The sequence below is a fragment of the Ylistrum balloti genome, unplaced genomic scaffold (assembly GCF_031769215.1).
Source record: "Ylistrum balloti isolate Yb309-2 unplaced genomic scaffold, AGI_CSIRO_Ybal_v1 Utg369782, whole genome shotgun sequence".
Taxonomy (NCBI): Eukaryota; Metazoa; Mollusca; class Bivalvia; order Pectinida; family Pectinidae; genus Ylistrum; species Ylistrum balloti.
This window is the reverse complement of record NW_026781970.1, coordinates 363,670-380,857: the sequence shown is the minus strand read 5'-3', so window position 1 is coordinate 380,857 and position 17,188 is coordinate 363,670. Positions and strand designations below refer to the sequence as shown.

General features: G+C 32.9%; 2 protein-coding genes across 2 annotated transcripts; one reads left to right on the top strand and one right to left on the bottom strand.

Annotated features, from left to right (window-relative positions):
* Positions 1–348: 348 nt before the first annotated feature.
* Positions 349–2,221, bottom strand: LOC132544154 (uncharacterized). The gene has a single exon (XM_060207728.1). The coding sequence runs from the start codon at positions 2,201–2,203 to the stop codon at positions 551–553; it is 1,653 nt and encodes a 550-aa protein (XP_060063711.1). The 5' UTR covers positions 2,204–2,221; the 3' UTR covers positions 349–550.
* Positions 2,222–4,239: 2,018 nt separating this feature from the next.
* Positions 4,240–16,918, top strand: LOC132544220 (RING finger protein 215-like). The gene is made up of 10 exons (XM_060207793.1): positions 4,240–4,581; positions 5,818–5,955; positions 7,767–7,838; positions 9,529–9,614; positions 9,899–9,953; positions 10,412–10,528; positions 11,055–11,171; positions 11,912–12,028; positions 12,575–12,677; positions 13,711–16,918. Exons 1-10 carry the CDS (start codon positions 4,240–4,242, stop codon positions 13,728–13,730), a joined length of 1,167 nt encoding a protein of 388 aa, XP_060063776.1. The 3' UTR covers positions 13,731–16,918.
* The last annotated feature ends 270 nt before the right edge of the window (positions 16,919–17,188 follow it).

Sequence of the window (17,188 nt, the reverse complement as noted above, 5' to 3'; positions counted from 1 at the left end):
CCCATTGATGTCAAGTGCTGTTCTATAAAGCTAACATTGCTGACAGTAAATAATTGTAACTGTACATGTACTATGTTTATTTAGTGTTTGTCCTCAAAAAATATGTAAGTTTTAGGATTCCACAATTAATTGCATGCCAGAAAAATAAGGAGCATTTGTAGAAAACGGTGAACTCTTTCTATATTTTTGTAAATGGTTTTTCTCTGAAGAACATTGAGGAAAGGAATTTTGACTTTACAACAATCCTTCCTTGAAAATTGATAAAAAAAATTAATGTAGGCTAAGAAATATAGGTGTTGCTTTAAGCTGAACAATTAACTTATACATCTATCACCTGATTTTGATGGGACGTGTTGGTCATCTTTCCTTATTCCAGGACAAACACAGTAATAAGTCATTTTTACCTCCAAGCTAAATGCACATGCCTGAAATTTAAGCATAACTATTACCTGTGAAAAAAACTTGGACCAAGATGTCAAATATAACTGAATGCCTGACATCAATAATTTAGTATACTGAAACAATCAACACCTACATTTGAAAACAACACTCATGAAGAATCACTTTCAGGCTCGTAGTCGTTAACGCACAGGTCTATCACATCCAATTCATCATCATCATCATCATCATCATCATCATCATCATCATCACTGTCCTCTCCAAAATAGTATGGGTAATCATCACTGGATGCATACCCATATCCAAGTGCAACCTCCTCATCATCATCCTCTCCCAAATGTTGCCACATGACATCCCAGCTGTCAATGCACTCCACGATTTCAATGTTTCTGTGGCATATCCAATTAACATTGATACATCTGACAGATTTTATGCCCCAGAACTCTGTATCCCTACCTGAAAAACTGTGTAAATATCCACTCAAATTTGGAGGAGGTTCTAGGACAACGTTTGGAGGTTCTGCACCTCCAAAATGTCCGAGGCTTCTTCCCTGATTGGTGACAAATGATAAACAATTTATCATCATTGACCGTGTCCTTAATTTTACTTCAACAATCACCTCTCCCTTTTCTAATTCTACCTCGTAAATGCTTTTTGCTTCTGGGGAGTCCTTAGCAAGGCCATGGTGATGCCAGTAGTCATCAAACACATGTATCCCTACGACAACATTTTCTTTCTGGTGTTCATTGTATCGTGTTACAAGCACTATCTTTGAGATCTGCGATCGTTCTTTTGATTTCTCGCCTTTTCCATCGTTGAAATATCCTTTAGAATAAATGCTGCATTCAGACTTAAAACAGTTACTCTGCTTATCAGGTACGATCTTAGCTTTATCTTTGTGATGTCTAACAATCCAGTGAAGTGGAGGCGACCTACAGTTTTGTAAAGACATCAACACAGACTTGTTGGTAACGTCTTTATGATCTAATAGGTACTGTCTCACAGTACTAAATCTTTTCTCCATCAGAATATCTGAGTGAGTTTTAACGACATTTTCCCATTCATCATAGTCTATGTAGATCAATCGAGCAGCTACAACCAGAGAGTATATTTGTTCTTCATTCAACTTAGTTGCCTCGTCCTGCCCAGAGATATAGCAGATCACAGCTCTAAGTATAGCCAATTCATTCAGGTCATTTGGAAGAGGAAACCCATTTCGAAATATTATTAATGTATCCTGACTGACCAATTCTAGAACACAGTCATAGGGGATAGACGAGAACTCCGATAACTGGCTGATTTCTTCCAGGTGTCGCTTAATCAGGTCAAAACATCTGTTTTTAATATTTTTTAAGTAAAATTTAACAGCAAATAACAGCATGGATATACAGTTACTTTTGTCAACATGTTTCAGCAACAACCTCAGACACGCGTCTCTCACAAATTCAACCTGTAGATAGTCAGCACCTATAAACAGGCTCTGTACATAGTCTGCAGTGACTTCCACTGATCCTGTGTAGGCAAACTGAAGCAGAAGCTCAAGACTATCAAAGTCTATATCATGTAGCTCTACGTCAGATTTGTCCTCTGCATCTATGCGAAGGAGGACTTTGAAGTATTCAGACAGTGATGCTAGTACGTTCTTGTGGGCTCGGATACTCTTCTCACCAACATGCAGCGTGATATCGCAGAACTCGCCCTGTCGCCACGACTTGTATAATGCATTCAGCACGGTTTTGGGATATCTTTGGCTTGCCGCTAACTTATAAGTATCAGAATCAGTATTACCAACTTTTAATTCCATTTCTCCTCAATGACATAGGTTTCAAATTTGCTGTCCCACTAAAGAAATCAAAAAAAGATTTACTGTTAACAACAAACAATAAAGATGACTTACAACTAGGTGTTTAACAGGTCTGTATCTCGTTCCCAGTTGTTCTACAGTTAAAAAAGAGAAAACATTTTTGGAAAAGTTAACTTTGGTGATTTCATTATCACAAACTAAAAAGTGGCTAACAAAACTCAAAGCTTCTAGGTTACCATATGAAGATTTTGACATATTTGCCTCCTGTAACCTTGATATTGAGTCAAGGTCATTAATTATTTATAACACTCTTGATAACCCTATTATATATCCTAGTATGTTACTGTCCATCAAGAGGCCCACAGTCCTTAATAGTTATCTGACTATCAAGACCTATATACAGTTAAACATGGATAAGTCGAACTTGATGGGACCAAAACGAAATATTCAGCTTATCCGATGGTTCAACTTAGCAGTGCTTCTATGAAAAAGACATTTTGCATCAAAGATTGACTTTATTTTCATTGGTTGTTTACTGGATATGTGTCTCATAGCATGGTGTAATGAAGAAGTACTAAATAAACAAAAGTATTACGTAATTTTATACACAAACAATTTTTAAGTACAAATATAAAACAATAAAGAGGCCCAAGGGCCTTAACAGTCATCTAAGTCACAATGGTTCTTGTAACATATCGCAGAACTGATTTTGTTAAAAAAGTGATATAACTTGGAACTATATTGTACATATAAAACACAAATGTAAATTATGTATACATTAACTGCTGTCTCATTATAAGGCTTCTAACCAAGTTTAAATTAAAAGAAATCTCACACAAGATTTGAATTTTCCTATGATCTTCTATCCAGGAACAGTAGAACATCTTTGAAATTTCAGTCAATTTGACCCACTTTTGGTCATGCCATTAGCCCCTGGGGATCAATGTCAATATTTACATCTTATTAAACAGTCAGCTTATATTAATAGAAAATAAATTCTATCTAGGTTTGAACTATTCCCATTAAAAAAATAAACAAGAGATCCTTGAGGGATCTTGGTGCCATACAATTGTTCGATCCTTTTGATCTTTTATATCTTTTCCCTTCTCTTCTCTGTTTTTGCTCTTAATACTAAGACATTTGAACATTCGTTTGCAGAAGTAACTGTTAATTTTTACCTGCCAGCTCCAAAATGGCCATCTGGAAGCCATTTTGTTTCTTCTTATCAGTCCCAAAAGCAAATGACCACAAGGAGAGACCAATGGGAACATACATATGAAATTTGAGAGATATCAATTCGGTACTTCTTCAGAAATAGCAATAACAATCTTCACTAGGCAAAATCCATGATGATTGTCAAGTACTTCTGAAGAAAAAAAACAATCACAAACTTTCGAAGTCAAAATCCAAGATGGTCACCTTTCCGCCATTTTGTGTTTCTGATAAGACCCAAAGATTTAATGTGCACAACTTAGGAGAAAGGGGGACTTATATATGAAATTTTGAGAGAAATATTTCCATCACTTCTTAAAAAAAAAAAGCGATGACATACTTTCAAGGTAAAAAACCAAGATGGCTGCCTGTCGGCCATTCTGTTTTTCTCAAAAGTAAACTCGTGGATAGATAGTTGGAATACGTCGGACAAATTTAATGCCACTGATCAAAAGAATTGAGAGTCAAGACGCTGTCATTTTTATACAAAATAATAGACTCTTGCAATTTTATAAACAACGGGTAGGTGTTTCCAGTACTAGGCTTTAGAGCAGATCATTATATAACGGCCACAATACAATAGCCTGCTTTGCCGATAGACGCACTTGCTCTGTCAATGAAGAAAGTACACTGCAAATATAAGAGAGAAAATGAAAAAAATAAACTTTAAAAACTTCTGCAACCAAACAAGTACTTACAGTTATGTTTAAAGGGAAATAAAAATCATCACATATCTGAAAATTTTGAACTCCGTGATGTATTCTTCTCGCCGTTCGACGTACACGCGGGAAAATGTGGGATGTGGGACTCTTTAATGTGGAGGTATGATTATATTACAAACCAAAACAAAAAACATGGCCGCCGTGGCCTGGGTCATTCTCCAGCTGTTCCTGTTTTTCGTTAGACAGAGCAAACGGCACCCTTTGTGGGCGCTCATAAATGTGTGCATGGTGCTTTTGGCTCCTGTTTTAGCTGCACCCGACAGCTCGGCATCAATTGAAGTGAGATTATACGATAAACCAATTCACCAACCTAAACTGTCAAAATCTGACAGTTCGCGAACTGTGTCAATCGATTCGTCTGATGTACATGTGATTGCTGAAAATATTCAGGGTAAATTTGCATCTATTGGTCAAAAGAAACAAGCTGATGGAAGACTGCATATGGTAAGGATTTCAGATCAATTAGCTTCCACACTAGAGTTATTTTTTATTGAACTGATTTGAAACAGTTTGAATTCCACATGTCAACTGTATTGTAGCTAACACATGCACAGTTGTTTGGTTTGGTTGTTAATGAAAACGTACTACAGATCCCCTCATATTTGACTCAGATACTATATTAGTGACCTATGGAATTATCAACTGTACATTACAGTATTATGTACGCTTTACATTTTTATTTCCGTGCTGACGATCAGTTAATTCAATCAGTTGCACAGTTGTGGTAACAACCCACCAAATACGTCAATGCAGTATACGTATCCAGCACACAACTATGCTTAAAGTTTTCATGTGTGCTTATTTTTTCCTTACAAACTGACAACAAAAATGACAGTATTACAGAAGTTATGCAAATAAGAGTTATATGAACCGTGATTGAATGGCACATCAGTGTGGTAGATAGACGGCAACAAAGTTTTTTTCTATCTGGCAGATATCGTGCATACATAATCGTGTACACATCTTGTACAATCACCTCCACCATATTGTGCAATCCCATAACTGTAACTACATATTTAACACTGATTTCACTAGACTTAGCATTCATTCAACTAGAGTAAACTTCTTATGAGTCGGATACCTTTCGTCTTCCAATGGACACTGATCATGTTTAGAATAACCTACTGTTAAGCAATGGATATTTTTAGAAAGAATCTCCTTTTTCAGTCAACTACCTACTGTCTGACTCAAGATCAATCAGAGTCTTGCATTTAACCTTGAATAAAAAATTACCAAGAAAGAAATATTCTAAAATATGATCAAGACAACAAAAACTAGCTTTAGTATTCCATTTCAGTGCATTTATTTTTCTTTTAATGACACGACATTAGTATTATTGCCAAATAATAGCTACGCCATTACATCTCAGTTCAAGAAAAAACAAATTGATCCGTTAAAATTCTCCTACTCATGGGACTAATAATATTCATATCTTTCACCTAAAAAAATCAGAAAAACTGATGTGGCTAAAGAAATAATTTGCTTCTAGGTTCTGAAGGTGTCCATTTATTAACACATACAGGACATAATTGGGAAGTGTGAATAAAGCACATAAAACATCATATTAATCGTCCAACTCTAGGTCATATCTGATGAATCATTATCAGTTTACCCTATGTATATTGCATAATATTTATCATCATCATCATTATTATTATCTATTTACGTATTTACTTTTAGCTCTCATCTGATTGTGGAGAAGAAGATGAGAAAGAGTATGCTCGTCTTCCCGGAGATTGGATAGCAGTTTTCCACTACTCTGAAAGAAGTGCAACCTCTGATAATGCAACAAGGGGTTGTCCCTCCGTTATAGACAGGGTACCACTTTCAGTTACAATTGTTCTCATCTCACAAATAAGAGACATTTAAACATATTATCTTTATATCATATAGGTCAGAATGAAAGAGATAGGGTATATGGTTATACCAGGGTATATAGATAGGGTATATGGTTATACCAGGGTATATATAGACCCTCATTTGTTCAGAAATATTTTTGTCAATGTTTAGATCAAATGGTTCTTTTGTTTATATTAATTAGACCAAATGGCCAACACTGGGTCAAATCTGCTTATGTTGTGGTATATCTGTTGTCAGTCTAGTGTCAACATTTTCCATTTTAATGCAATATCTGATAAGCCAAATGGCCTAGAATCATAGTGTCTAGCTGGTTGATGCCTGGGATACAGCCCAACATAGGGAAAAAAATAATCTTGAACCATGTTCAAGTTTATAGGTGTTTAAAGCAGTTTCTTCTGATTAAGCAAATCATGATAGTTGATAAATAGCTTCTTTGGATTGAATGCAACAAACTTTGTGAAAAAAGGACCTTTAGCCATATGAAAGGTCACACAGGGGTAGCTTTGTTGAAACCCTCATATAACTAATTCTTCTAATTCAACAAAAAGGTCCAGAACCATTGTATTTTGCTGACAGGTTTTCGGAATGAAGCCCATTAAAGTTTATGAAAAGAAATGAGGTTCAGAGCCATATTCTAGATTAAAGGTGTCAAATTTGTTAAAACCTCCATTGAACTGCTTTTCATTAACTGTAACATTTTTCTCCGTTTTTTATCCCATAGATATAAATAATACAAAAGCAACAGAAAAACGAAGAATGAAATTTATTTACACATGTATTAATTATTTGCTCCTGCACATCTGGTACGTACGGCTGCAGCTGCCTCACAGATATGGAAATACAGCACTAGGTAGTCAGCAACTACACCAGCGTCTCTTGCCTGGTGTTCCTGACTTTTCTCGGCATACTCAGCCCTGCACCAATACCCTTGCAATACGCTCATCCGAGGTTCCCTATTACTCTGTCAATTTCGTATCAGCAATTGTAGTGAGGTCCAGATTTCAAAATGAGATAAATTACCTTGTCAACCACTTCCAAGTACAGTATAATGAAGAAAAAAAACCAGGCCTGTGACCCCTGGTCTTCTATATGTGAACCTAACCTGGATAACATAGACGTTCATGTAATTATCATCAGAAAATATTAGTGAAGGGTGTAATACCACGGATGAATACACACGATTAATCTGCTCGTTAACTGTACATTAAATATAGTATATCAAACATACTATTAATACATAAATAGGTAGTATACATGGAACATTTCTTACATAAACAGGGCTTTGAATGTATCACTGGTGCGGAAATTTAATGTATTTAGGTAAACATTAAAAGCCAAGTGAGCACTGCAAGACATCTCACCCTCTATAAGGCTCTTGTTACTTACTTTGTTGTAACTCCAACTTGCCTGTACTGTACTGTTACATAATTTCTATAACCTAATTTGCTAAAAGATACTTGGGTATTAACACATATATTGTGCATATCTGAAAATGTTTACATATGGATGCAGTTTACTGATTCTGTCACAGGGATATGTTAAATTAAGTATGTAAATTAGGTCAAAGCCTTTATAATTATTCAATGACACTGATTTATTTCATACATGTTCTTATTGTATCCTGCCCCTGTGGTCAGATGTAAGTACACATATTGTGAATGATATTGCAGATTTTTAATGTCTTTATTTAATTGTTAAATTGCCGGTTTTATGAAGTAAAACGTTTATTGATATGCTATATACATAACACATTGTTGTTCTATCTCTAGATGCAGAAGGCGTTGATGTTTGGAGCTTCAGCAATTATCATACTGACTTTGAACCCCAAAATCATCAAGGAGGTAAGTATTGAATTAACTACAATTCATCAATTAATAAACTGTATTTAGCTTGGTATATTCCACAATAAGCCAAAATGATGGACTGACATGAAAATTAGGAGATAAATTGGATTGTTATGCCAGGATCATAGATAAGACAGGTAATGATACACTATAAATTGATGTAAAGCTGTATCACCACTATCAGCCAATAATACAAGTTCAAGTGGAACTCACATGCTGGTTTCTTATTGAGTGTTTACTTCAGATTGAACTTTGGGTCAAAAGGTCAATATCACGGTCAATGTTATAAATAGAAAAAATGGTTTCTGACTAATAATTCAAGGTCTGTTAGCCAGAATAAGTCAAACATCACCCATCACTCTCCTACCAGTGTGTGTTTAATTGTTTGATTTTTTAATGTGAAATAAATAGAGACTGTGTTCCTGTCGACAGCAATTAGAGTTCCCATGCACCGAACAAACTTACACACTGCTTTCTGAAATGAACGTGGTTGTTATTTCTGGATTGTTTTTCAATTTAATTAACAATTTAGGTCACTGTTACTATAGATAGAGAGTTAATTTTTAGAAAAATTTCAAAAATTACAAACATCTTATTTTAATGATAGTACCGTATATTATAATTGATGTCATTACCAGGCATGGCTGCTTTAGTGATATATGACATTGATTATGGTTATCTACACTCCTGAAATATATTAGGCCATACAGTTATCAGGTTGTATAATATGACAGTAACAAGACAGTAAAGCAAATTAGTCCTCACCAGCACACCAACTCACCAAGGGTGAACCCATACCCCAAGTATGATGCTACAGTTACAAGTAGTGAAGGAGATAAAATACATAACTTTTTCTTCGATATAAGTCAAAAGTCAAAATTTATGTGAGAGTGATCTATTTTTGATACAAAGCACACTGTCTCACCAATTTGGACCCGTAAACCATGTATAAAGTTCCAATGACAAGACGTGTAGGAGACAGAGCCTGGGCAAGATAGCAGAAGGACAGACAGATGGACACAACACAATATGTTAGTCCCCCTGATTTCTGGTGGGGGACCAATAAATAAAAATCTAAGCATCTAACAAACGTGACAAAATCATTTTTAAGTTCCATTCTTAATAATCATTTATAAACGTTCCAGGCAAAAAAGAATGGTTACCACTACAGTATCTATATATAGACATTTTATTTAGAATGTTTTACATTTAGTAAGAAATTAACATGTACTGTCTGTGGGATTTCATGCTTCATGAAATTTGACATATGCAGTAAATCTTTCTTCGATTTCAATTTCAACTGATTTCATTGAAAAAAACAAAGTTCAATAGCATTGGACATCATGCATTGCCTATCTTAGTCCCCTTCTTATAGAAACAACATGTGGTACAGGGAAAAGAAAGTAAGAAAAAGACACATAACAAAAACTTTCATTAAAACTAAAACCCTGTATCAAAAAAATCCTGACTGGTTTATATGTCACTATGGCAAAGTACTCTGCAGTACTGCTTTCTGTTAGAAAATTGTTATTCTTTGGTACTTTTTAATTTTGTATGTGCGTAGGAGACCAGTAACTCAGACACCAGGGTTATATATCCTGTTAGAACCAGTAAACAGCAATAAGTTTGATCTACACATTTTTTTGTGATCTGCTGTATATCTGTATATCCTGTTTTGTACTTTCAGCTGGAGGTGAAGCAGCTACTAGCCTACCCAGTCGTGGTAGTAGAATCTCTGGAAAATATCACAAACTTTGTGGCAGTATTAAGGAGGTGAGTACTTACGTGCACTTCTCTACAGTTTTAATTCTCCATAGCACTATGATGTTTACTCCAGTACACTCAAATTTAGTACATTTTAGTATTCAATTCTCGCCTATGAATTACTTGGATTAAATAAATAGAAGAATAATGATTTCATAAAGCAATGAATCTATAAACAGTATTATTTCATTCTCTGATTATTTCTGTGTCAGACTTAAGATCTGTCTTAGTTGAGTTTTGTTGATGTACCATGATTAGGTATAAAGTGATATTTTCCTTGTCTGATACTACAGCAAGGTGAAGACCCGGGCCAAGGTGACCTTTAGCTCAGTGCTAGCTTACTGGCAGGTAAAGTACTTTGTATTGTCATCATCTCATGTCAGGTTTCCATAGAGTAAATGGTGAATCGTGAAGTCACATTTCATTTCAAGGATTTTTATTGTCTATTTATGCTGGAAAAGTCATAATGAAAGAGCAAGTAATTGTCACTGTTATCAGTAAGCATGTTAAATTTTGTTATAAACATTTTTTCTCCCAAAAATATAATAATGGTATGATTTAGGTTTTCTGTGTGTTTTTTTCCGAGGTATATGTATTTATATCAAAATAATAACATAATTTCTTTCAAGCAAATTTGTATGTTCAAGAAATCCTTTCCTTTGCAACATCTTCAACACATGCTTAACAAAGGATAGAAATAATATGTACCAGGTTCACAATTAAACTTCACAGACCCCTGTGTCTGCTTCAACCAAGGAAGGTTTAAGAAGGATAAAGATTACAAAATATTTGTTGATTTAATGTAGAAATTTCCCACTCTGACTCTGTGGGCAACTTGTGGACGCCCAAATGGACGCAGCTTTCATGAGTGGGATGGAGTTATCTGCCTTGGCACAAAAATTGAAACTGGAGATCAAGGAAAGGTTTGTTGTCAGTTTCAATATACAAATGTATCAGTATTTAATCGATAAGATAAGGTTGATTCCTGTATTTTTTTAAGTAAAAAGGTATTCTTGTAGTTTCAAAGAGATTACACAAATTTCAGAAAAAGTTCAAAAAAAAAAAAAAATTTAAAAGCTGAAATTGTATGGAAATAGCAGGGACGTATAATATGTATTATATGTCCCTGGAAATAGAAATAGAAATAAAATTGCGGTGTTCAATCCAGATCTGAACTGGAGTGTTTTGTAAGGCAATATTTCGATACAAACAAACAAACAAATAAAAAAAAAAAACATAAAACATAAAGGAACAGGTGATAGGTAAATTCTTTAATTAAAAGCTATGAATTATTTATTTTTTGTAAAAGATTTCTTCATGCATCGTTTGATCAAGACAATTTTATGTACATGCACATTGACAAAATAAATAAAATCTTCCAGCATTTTTTGTGAAACAGTATAATTGTGTGGGATTTAATTGTACATTATGGTTTTTTTTACTTATCAGGCAGACCCAGCGCAGTTCTGGAACTTTTTTTATTCTGCAGCCTTTCTACTTCTTCTTTTACTTGTAATGAAGGCACGCATGAGAGACAGACACCTCAATGGGACTGATGACATGGAGGTTCGTAGTCATAGAAAAATTTTTGTATGTGTGGTTGGATTTTATTTCCATATTGAGTTTAATACAGAAATACTATAAAGATCAGAGACAGATTTAATTCTGTTTTGGTAAAATATGTTTTACCGGCATGAAATTATTCGTTTTTTGAATGACCAAAAGTATATTCTATTTTACATAGATTTCATATTTATTAATTTACCATATTGTGTTAATATTTGTCAGTTATTTATTTTTTTAAAATTAAATCAAATTTTTGTTACACTTTGATCACTCTGCTCTTCACAATATTACAGATTCATATTTGATCACATTTTGGTAATTTCTCTTATTAGTCTAAAAATTAACAGGATGGTGGTGTTTGCACAATATTTATCAAACTTTTGCCACTTTTTTGGTAGTATCAATGTTCCTTTACCTGTTCCTATACCTCATCACATTTTGATCCATTTTTATCATTGATGTGTTTTAATTTTAAAACTTATTTCATCCAGGAGATTCTTGATAATCAGTACTGAAATTGATTTCTTACATCATCCTAATTTGATGATGATTGGCTCTGAAATATAAAGTGTTTAATAACATTTTTCGATTTTATTCTTATTTTGGGATTTTGTGATGTTTACAGATACAGTAATGAAATTGAACCTTTATCTTAAAAAAATAAACTGATTTGTAAAACAACTTAAAAACATATTGCTTTGTAGTATACATATATGTAAATATATGTACAATATACACAGATTGCATTAAGGAAGCTAGCCCACAAAGCTCTCTCCAGGATGATGACCAGGAAGTGGCCTCCAAGTCAGGACCAGGAAATATGTGCCATTTGCCTGGATTATTTTACACCAAAACAGGTAAATCTGCACCATACCCTGAGGGGGAAAAATATGTTACAGGTATTTTTTTTATTCAGGGGTTTGGGAATAGGGAATAAGTTTTATGAATGAGATAGGCATTATTAGGCCTCTGTGCCTAATTCCATGCATTGATATATATATATATATATAAAATAATGTCATCATGCAAATATTTTTTTGTGGGAGAGGATATTAGAGGTGATCTGATTAAGAATTTCTTAAAAAGAGACAAAATTATGTACATAACAATTAATGATAGATTAAATAAATATGCTTTCTTGAAATTTAACACTGTTATGATTACTACATATAAAATTAAAAAAATGAAAAGTTATAGTGACTGTTTTGAAATTTTGGTTCTTTATTCAATACCACGCCTGAAGTTATTTAAATGACAGATAAATGTTTGTTAAGTGTTTAGAATAGCACATTATTAAATACGTCATTACAAATTATTGCTGGAGAAATGAAATGATATATCAAAGAATCATTGTTGAAAGCTTTTAAGAAATGTTTCAGTATATTTTTCTTCTTGTTTTCCAGAAATTACGAGTTCTTCCTTGTGATCATGAGTTCCACACAAAATGTGTTGATCCATGGCTTGTCAAAAATCGTACCTGTCCTCTTTGTAAACTTAATATTGTAGGTAAGGAATCTATCTAATGTTTTTGTAAACTTCAAAGAAAATATGACCTGAGATAACCTTAATTATAAATTATGGATGTGAACTGTTACGGAAGTAAATTTTATCCCACTATCTACTCAAATCGCCCTGTGTCAGTGGTCTGTCATCAGATCCCTAGTTATATATTGTTTGATTTTGGGACTGATAAAAAACAAAATGGCTGACTGTTGGAAATCTTGGATTTTGATATTGGAGTTTTGTTATCACTATTTCTTGAGAAATGCTGGACAAATCTTTCCCAATTTTCACATGTAGGTTTCCTTTGTGATACCCTTTTGATTTTAGGATTGATTAAACAAGACAAAATAGCCAACAATTACAGATTATTATCACTACTTCTTTGGAGGAATTTTCAGATCTCATGTAATTTTAATAAAAACAGAAAAGAAGAGAGAAAGAAGTACCCAACCTTTAAACGAACAAAATGGCGGGTGCCAAAATCATTCTAGGATCTCTTGTTATAAAATACATGTTACATTCTTGCTTATTGTGTCCATAAGAACAAAGAGAGACAGGTAAACCATTTAACTTGTTTGGCAATAGAGGGGAATTAGGTAACTGACAACACAGCCTCTATAGGTGACTCCAGAGTTGATGTTCATCATCACTCAGAATATTTCTCGCTCTTATTTCGTGTCTTGTTCTATTTATCATTACAATCTTTTATTTGTTTATTCATTTTTCTCAATCATTTTTTACATGTACTCAACTACTAGGATTTATGGTGTTATTTCATATTCAATCTCACAGGTGTTAGATTAATGAAAATATATAGATGATGTCACTTAAATCTCCATAAACCTGGAGGTAAGATCTTCTGTAAAATAATGCCAGGCTTACTCCTAGTGGTTTCTAAGTCAGTGATGTCTTATGTCATAAACAAAGATGTCCGACCAAGCCACTGATAAATATAGTTGTTAATAAGTTCTAGATTGTGATGTTAGAACTGGATATTGTTTTACAGCAATAAACATTATTAATTTTGTTTTTATAGAGAAAATGGCTGTTAAGTGAACTGAAGAAATGTGCTCAGATAGCTCCAACATTAAACTATTTTGCTTGACCAGCAAAAGATGGAGGGGAATCATCAACATTTCGTATCCCACTCTGTACCGCAATTCTATCAGCAGTCCACCAAACTGGAGAAAGCTTTCACCTGAATAGTTCCTTCTGTGGACATCTACTATAGAACAAAATAACTTTTTGATTCTAATTTTGAGCCATGACTGAAATGATCTATTGTTGTAACCGGACAGTCTATAGGAATTTTCTTAAGTATCATAAGAGCATTTATTGTTGGATAAACCATATTCTAGAGATATGTGTCGTTGATGTTGGTTTGTAAGCATGCAAGAATTTTTCCTGTGTTTACATGTATTTGAGTGATTTCCTGAACGGTGATCCAATATACCACTTACATTGTATTTCTTACTGAAAGGAGGGTTGTCAGATTAGGATAATATGCAGCCATTTAGTGATAAGCTTAATTTTTGCTGAAAGATACCTTAATGTCAGCTGCTTATAGAATGAAATCATTAGATTTTTGTGTAGGCTTATTGGAAATGTTGAGGTAAAAGTTGCTAGGGATGTGGGGAGGGACATCTTCGTTATTCCAACATTTATTGTTGTTACTTCTGTGTGCTGGACACTTTTGGTATATACGTTTTCACACTTACACTAACAGTGTGAAGAAAATGCCTTTTAATCTTTGAAAACGTCTTGGTACAAATTGAATATTAAACAATTGGGTTTCAGAAGCAGTTGACTACAAATACCTGCATCCATGATTGCTTGTACATGTACGAGGATGTTATGGTGAACATTTTCATCGGCCAGTATTACTCAATAGAATGCCTATCATTTTTGCTTCTTTCGATGTGCTTCATTTGTAGAAAAATCAAAATTTGTTTTGGTAACACGATTCACATTTCACGAATTGCGTAGAAATCTTGTCAGTAATTTTTTTGATGTAGTATAATGCATTCTGTCTATATCAGGTTTTTCTGGGATTGGTGTTTTGTTAAGCACATACAAATGCCAAAGCTTTAGAATATTTATAATCATATTGATGTACTACCTCCGATGCCTCTGTTAATTTTGTTTGAATACTAGAGGAAGGATTCGAACCAAAAGTGCATGTATTTAAATCAACATTCAAAATCGTTTGTAAAAAATATATATTTTTTTATGTTATATCTATACTCTTATGGATAATCATGATAAATGTATTTATCCTATTCTGTTGAAAATTGATGTTTAGCAAGAAGAAAAGAGACGATGAAATCACTTGATTAAATTTGATAACATGGTTATTTCTGACCCGCAAAACTTGTCATTTTGACTCCTTAAATTGACAAAGGACCCCAAATAAATAAAATTTTGCTCATTTTCATACATGACGTGAGGCTATTGACTCTTAAAAGTTTCTGACAATGGCGAAAATGCTAGATATAGATACAAAAGATTGTGTGATATTTGAGTCCAATCTAAAATATAAAATTCTTAAGAGAGTCAAGGTTAAATTTCATTGTTGAGGGATGAATCAACTTTGCCTTGGTTTTTTTTCCCTGTAAGTTAGATAAGTTATTTGCCAAATGTGACTTTTTATTATGACCCTGAAAATTTGAGTGCTAAATGTTTTTTGTACTCATGACTTTTTATCCATAGCATGTGATTGTTGTTTTTCTTTTTCATTTTTCATTCATAGAAATGGTATGGCATTGTGATAACGTTATACAAAGACATATTGATTTTTTAAAAATTCAAACCTAGTCTAAATAGGAAAATTTAACTGATATCTTTAAAACATGATGTCGTCAATATTATGATAGTGTGTTACATTATCTGAAAGAACATTTTAATTAATTGTATGTAAAAGGAAATTTTAACTGAAACATATCTCTCGTGTAGTTACCCTGTTGTGAGTGTTATAACACCCATTCCGTATTTTTTTCTGACAATACCTGTAATATAACATATCAAAGCTGTGATTGGATATAGGGTCTGATAGGTTAAGTTGTGCCTCCATGATGTCATGACACCATATACATTGTGATGTCATTAAAAAAGAGACATGGAGCGCAATTATCATCAAGACCGATTTATTATCAATGTTATGAAATGCAGTTTAAGTGGATGTCATGCGATAAACAGTATCTTACATTCTTAGCCATTTTGATTCTTTAAACTCATTATAAGCTTCATTTAACCTGGCAAGGGGCTTGGTGGAAAACCATACTTAGACTCTGAACATTGTTTTATAAATCAATATGAAATTGAAATTGTTGTAAGAACCTCTACATGACACTAAATCTGTTTATTTGTTGAATGATGAATTCTGTGTTCTCCCTCTGACGACATACAGGAACAAATTTGTGAGATATATATATATCAAGTGATGACAAAAATCATTTAAAATGTAATTGTTATTTCAAGTATTTCTTTGTTGATACACTGATAAATCTTAGTGTAAAAAACACACATTCTATATATAGTATCCTATATCTGACAGTAATATCATGTTTTAACTATTGATTGGCTGCACAAACATTTAAATAACTCCAGCATTGTGAGTTATATAGCAAAACATCCAGTTATATGAAGATTATTTTTTTCTAAATACGTTATAAAAAAAAACAAAATTAGCATGATTGAAAATCTGTATACAGAACTAGACTAAAGTTTACTTACCTGTATGTTTTAAAAGTTGAATTTTTATTTATTAATGTTTAAACATGAATTTATGAATATGTAAACACAATATATTTACATTTAGGTGATATAGTAATGTAAATATACTTAGGGTAATTAACAAATTTTCCATTCTTTTTAACAAGTATGTTAAGGTGTGTTAACATATTTTCACAGAAAACTAAGATAACTTAAGTTTTAAAAAAGGCACTAATTATTTAGAAGTAATTACTATCACTGTTGTACAAACAGTATTATTAACTCATGGTTAATAGTTTTCATTTAAATAATGATCCTCTTCAGATAGTTTATGAATTTTATACCTTTTTAGAAAAAATAAATGATCGTATTGCAAAGTGAAAATTTACTTTTTCGTTTTGGTAGATCTGTTATCTTAATTATTTGATATTTATACACAACTTATATACATAAGTGCAAAAGTTAGTATACCCAGTAAAATGAAAAATTAAATTTTACAAAAAAAAATAGTTTTATCTTAACATTATCATTTACTTAATCTATTGAATGTGATTAGCCAATGTGTTTTCCAACATTATCTGTTTGTTATTGATTTCTATGCTGGAAGTATATTATTTGCAATGTCATTATATACTTACTTTTGTGCTTATGTATATATGTTTTTACCAGTTATTAAGTGCAATCATTTTCCTTTTAATTGATTTATTGATTATTAGAAATAGTATTTATTGTTTACTTTTATTTGAGTGATATTTTGTTTATTATTAATTACTTAGTTTGTTTATGTAGGTCACTGTTTTTAC